Consider the following 4,446-nt stretch of genomic DNA (forward strand, 5'->3'; position numbering starts at 1 on the left):
GTTGGTGCTATTAACATTGCTCATCGGAGATCGAACAGAAACGTACGCCACTGAACCGCCTTCTCCAAAACAAGAGCTTAAGTATCCGCATTATTGTTCTCCAGTGACGTGCTCAAGACCGTTTGTACTTGGAGCAGAACATAGTCCTCAACACCACCGACTGTAATCCTATACCAGCGGCCCGAGAACTGTCTAGCAAGTATAATAGGTCGACAACTGGATCTTCGTCTGAACTAGCACTGTAAGCACTGTTGTCCGATAAAGATCGATTGTACCTGAACTTGTTCTTTGTTGCTTTGTGCCAATGTGTGACATAGTCCATTTACGATCAGTTTGCAATGAGAATGTGGGGCGACCTCGCGTGATATACAACAGAAACAGAGACGAGTACGTGAACAGACGAAGCGACGTAGACGAAATGGTCTCAACGGTATTAAAGCTCGAGAGCGTGCTGCACGGCTTTTGATGATCTAATTACAATATGAAACGTCTGTGACAGAGAGTGTCTGTCAAGCACAATTACATTGCACTTCGCTTGTAGTCTGGTGTAGCCTGTAAATTGAGGCTACAGTCATACCGTTTCGTCTTCCTCGTTACATCATCATCTTAGCAAGGGTGTAACAAAATACGCGTACCAAAGATGTCGCACGACTAGTACATGCAATGCAAAGACATGCTAGAGTCCACTTTCTTCCGGTAGACTTGACTGTATCCTCTCACAAAATATAAGACTAGCGCAATAAATTGAAGCACACTGTGCCATCGACTCCAGTTCGGACGGGCAGATCAAAACACCAGACAAAAAATCGACGTCCTTTCACCTCCACAGCAGGGACGTTCACCATTGCATTCATCCAAAAACGTGTATGCATATGGTAGCGTCGATGAAGTAGATCAGAACTTGCAAAGACTGACGCTAATCGCCCGCGTAATCTTCCCTACTACGTAGCTTCCCCACCTTCTAAATGCTCTTACAGTCAGCCCTATAATTATCTAGCAAATGCAACACACCGAGGGTTCAACTTTCTAGCAAGAAGATGCGTAGGCAGACAGGCTTCGATTACTGTATACTAGACGGCCAAATCTAGAAAGCATGCAGTAGCGGTGTGCTCAGCGATCAGCATGGCTTTAGTATGCCTCATCTACGGCAAGAAGAGAAAACACCACGTCAGCCTTGGTCCGTTTCCTTACAAAAAGAACATGATAGTACCGCATGGCACAGCGGCTGGTCAAGCTCCAGTTGGCTGCAGAGAAAGTCAAGCCGTCAGACTGACTGACAGCTAGAGTGTGATCTGACTATTTTTTATCCGAAGATAGTATAGATAGATGGTTTACCGAAATCTTCTATTCGCCCAACGCCAAATCGTACCTCGCATGCCATGCCAAATCTAGAAGATATTCTTTTCTTAGATATATACTTACGAGATCGCCACTTGTTGTGTTCGTCGTTAATTCCGAGACGGAGAGGGAGTTCCTTACCCAGAGAGTGCTTTCGCAAGACGTTAGCATTGGCAGATACACAACACTCTAAACCAGCTACCACAGTTGACAACGTGAAACAAAGTTTGACGAGCACGAATGTCTATCTATACATACTCGTATATATATATATATATATATTATGAATCAAATCGTCTCTCACTTATGTCTGCATAGGAACATCTTTACTAATTGTGAATGGAGCGTTCTGGAATCCATGTAAAAGAAACATTTCGCAGCGTCGTAAACGACAGAGGAATACCATCGGTCATGTAGAATACGTGGCTCTATAACATGCAGTTGTTCGCGTTCGCTGCCAACGGACATCACATTGATACCTAGTGTTATGTTGTCTCTGTTAAATGCAATCAAATAAAGCATAAAAGAACGAATTACCGTATTTCTTGGATTAATGAAAGTCAACGACTGAAATATTGGAGGACACGTGCTCCTTGCAGGCCACGCCAATGATCCAAATAGTATACAACAGACGTCATGCTCAATAACTGTAGTGCATGTGTACGGCAACAAACACAAGGCGAGATCCGTCTAGACGCGATTCGTATTGGTATCTCGATCAGATGTTTACTTGTTTCCAATTTCTTTAGTAGCTAGATAAGTTGCTAACATCAACTCTGTATTTGTAACAATAACTTTGATTTTCTACTCTTTAACTTTCTAATTTTCCAATTTTTATTCTTTAATTTCTTATTTGTCGATTTCTTCAAGATTTAATTAACTGTTAAACATAAGAATTTTCTGATCGGAATTACAATAAAAAAGTGAAAGAAGGAAACAAATTAATTGACAGATTAAACTACGGTGAGTAGAAACGGTTAAAAAATGGAAAATTGAACAATAAACCTACAGCACCGGGTGTTCCCAGGCGGTCTCCCATCCTAGTACTGACCCGGCCCGACTCCGCTTGACTTCGGTGTTCGGACGAGAACCGGTATGTTCGAAGTAGTATGGCCGTAGGCGATATTGAGTAGAAACTGTAAGTTACTTATGCATGCATGGTATCTAAAGCAAACTTGCGGAAGCCTCTAATGAGAGAACATATTTTCAATGTGATATAGAGCAATCAGAAACAACTGGAATTGTAGTTCAATCATTAACTATCCATTTGCAAATCGACGCGTAGATAAACAAACATGTTTTGGAAACACTTCATTGTCTGCATGAACTCTAGCAGCTAACGAAAGTTCTCCAGTCTCAACTGTCGCAAGTCAGCTTGAGAATTGTATCTCTAGCATCTGGATACTCTTCCATCAACTCCCGCCTTACTCCACTCTTAGATCCAGAAAGCTGGAAAGCAGGCGTAACCGAAATACCGAAAAGACTCCAGCCTCCTCTACCATCAGCCGATGCAATAATTCCAAACCAAGTACCAAGCTTGACAACGTGAAACAAACTTTGGCCAGCACGGATGTCATTACCCATAATCGTCTTTCTCGTGTGTCCGGGAACGTCTTTGCTCAGCTCGACAATCGTGATCGGATCGCCCATGTGGAAGTGAAACATTTCGTCGGCGTCCAAATGATGGAAAAATGACACTGCGCCGTCTTTCATCATGTAGACTATGTGGCTAGCAGTCGATCGCGTTTCGCTGCCAACGGGGTGATTACTTCGATAGACTTCTGCAAAGTAACTTTCGTTTGCACCAGACTGAGGAGTACAACCCGGATGAAGTTGTAGATTCAATAAGCGAATAACTTCATCTGCTGCCAAAGCTTGAAGATGAAGAAGAAACGTTAGCGATTTGGAAAATAGTTTAAAATCAACTGATTGTCAAGTATTCATTTGAATTCTTTAGTATTGATATTTTAGCGTGCGAAAAAATAAAGCCAAGCGATTCCTACACTGGACGACAAGCATAAAAGAAAGAAATGCCAATAAACGTCTCAACCAATTTACTTAATTTAACTTTAGCGTTGTGAAACATTAATTACCTGTTGAGTCAAACTAAAGACGTCCTGCAGTCACAGGCACGCAGCACCGTTTCAGTAGTCTAAGAGACCATGAGTCAAGGAAGTTACTCATCAGTGACCCTCTCTACAATATTGTTTCTCACAGTGCCTCGCGGACACTTCTAATATACGTGTACGGTCTATCATTTCATGTAAAAGTTCTTCTTGTCAAGTAGAAGGCAAACAACGGCTGGGCCCTCGAGCAGGCACCTAATGTCTATGTTAGAACATACGGAAATAGTTTCATTGCCTACATGCAATACAAGCGAATCACAAGTTGGGGGCGGGGCATAAAACAAGCTCATGTGAGTCTGAGATGCGGCTACGTGTACGCATAAGTGTAGCAATTACAGGAATCCCTTGAAGTTGTAGTCGGACGTATGCCAGACGACGGATGTTACATCGTGAGATAGCCCACAATGCATAGTGCACTCAAGTGTACGAGCGATTGAAGGTCATGATCGCAGGTTCGAGTAAAGTCTAGTTACTAGATAACAGACAGAAGTAAATTCAATGGTCACCTGTACGTATGTAACAGCCTAGTTGATTGTGCTACTGTATTTGCTTAGTAAACAACTGCCTGCCCTAATAATCTGCTCGTAGAAAGAGAGTGTCACTCACCTTCAGCGCGCGGGTCACCTTTCCACATGTTGATATTCATTTCATGAGCAAGGCACGTGACAAATATTTGCCTTGCAGAAATGCAGAACGAAACAAGGCGTAGTCCTAGGGTTGCCGCGTTTTCATGGTGACAGGCAAATTTTGGTGATAAGCGAAAACATTGTAATCCCAGACATAATGGAATACCAATTTAATTAATTATTATATAATAGATACAGTGGACTGTTTCATTAAGAAATATCTATTTGCAGACTAATTTTGAAAAGACATACAGTTTGTGTTGAATTCAACACATGCCAATTAATTAATTGACCAAGAGTTGACAAAAGCAAAGTACTGGTACTGTACTAACAGACTGGGATTGTAGAAACAGTGT

At 42.1% G+C, this 4,446-nt stretch overlaps 1 protein-coding gene and 1 non-coding gene across 2 annotated transcripts; both read right to left on the minus strand.

The window, feature by feature from the left end:
* Positions 1-2,340: 2,340 nt before the first annotated feature.
* LOC134185151 (5S ribosomal RNA) lies at positions 2,341-2,459 on the minus strand. Its single transcript, XR_009970763.1, has one exon. It is a non-coding gene; the product is annotated as a 5S ribosomal RNA (ribosomal RNA).
* A 109-nt stretch (positions 2,460-2,568) lies between these two features.
* LOC134184671 (uncharacterized) lies at positions 2,569-4,110 on the minus strand. The gene is made up of 2 exons (XM_062652417.1): positions 4,071-4,110; positions 2,569-3,212 (listed from the first exon to the last, which is right to left on the minus strand). Exons 1-2 carry the CDS (start codon positions 4,108-4,110, stop codon positions 2,695-2,697), a joined length of 558 nt encoding a protein of 185 aa, XP_062508401.1. The 3' UTR covers positions 2,569-2,694.
* Positions 4,111-4,446: the final 336 nt, after the last annotated feature.

Source organism: Corticium candelabrum, chromosome 9 (genome assembly GCF_963422355.1).
Source record: "Corticium candelabrum chromosome 9, ooCorCand1.1, whole genome shotgun sequence".
NCBI classification, from domain to species: domain Eukaryota; kingdom Metazoa; phylum Porifera; class Homoscleromorpha; order Homosclerophorida; family Plakinidae; genus Corticium; species Corticium candelabrum.

Bases quoted from the DNA above. Each gene is read 5' to 3' on its own strand.
- LOC134184671 (XM_062652417.1), bottom strand. From the start codon at position 4,110: ATGAATATCAACATGTGGAAAGGTGACCCGCGCGCTGAAG. The intron at 3,213-4,070 runs GTGAGTGACACT...TTCATCTTCAAG, and splicing joins AGGTGACCCGCGCGCTGAAG to CTTTGGCAGCAGATGAAGTT.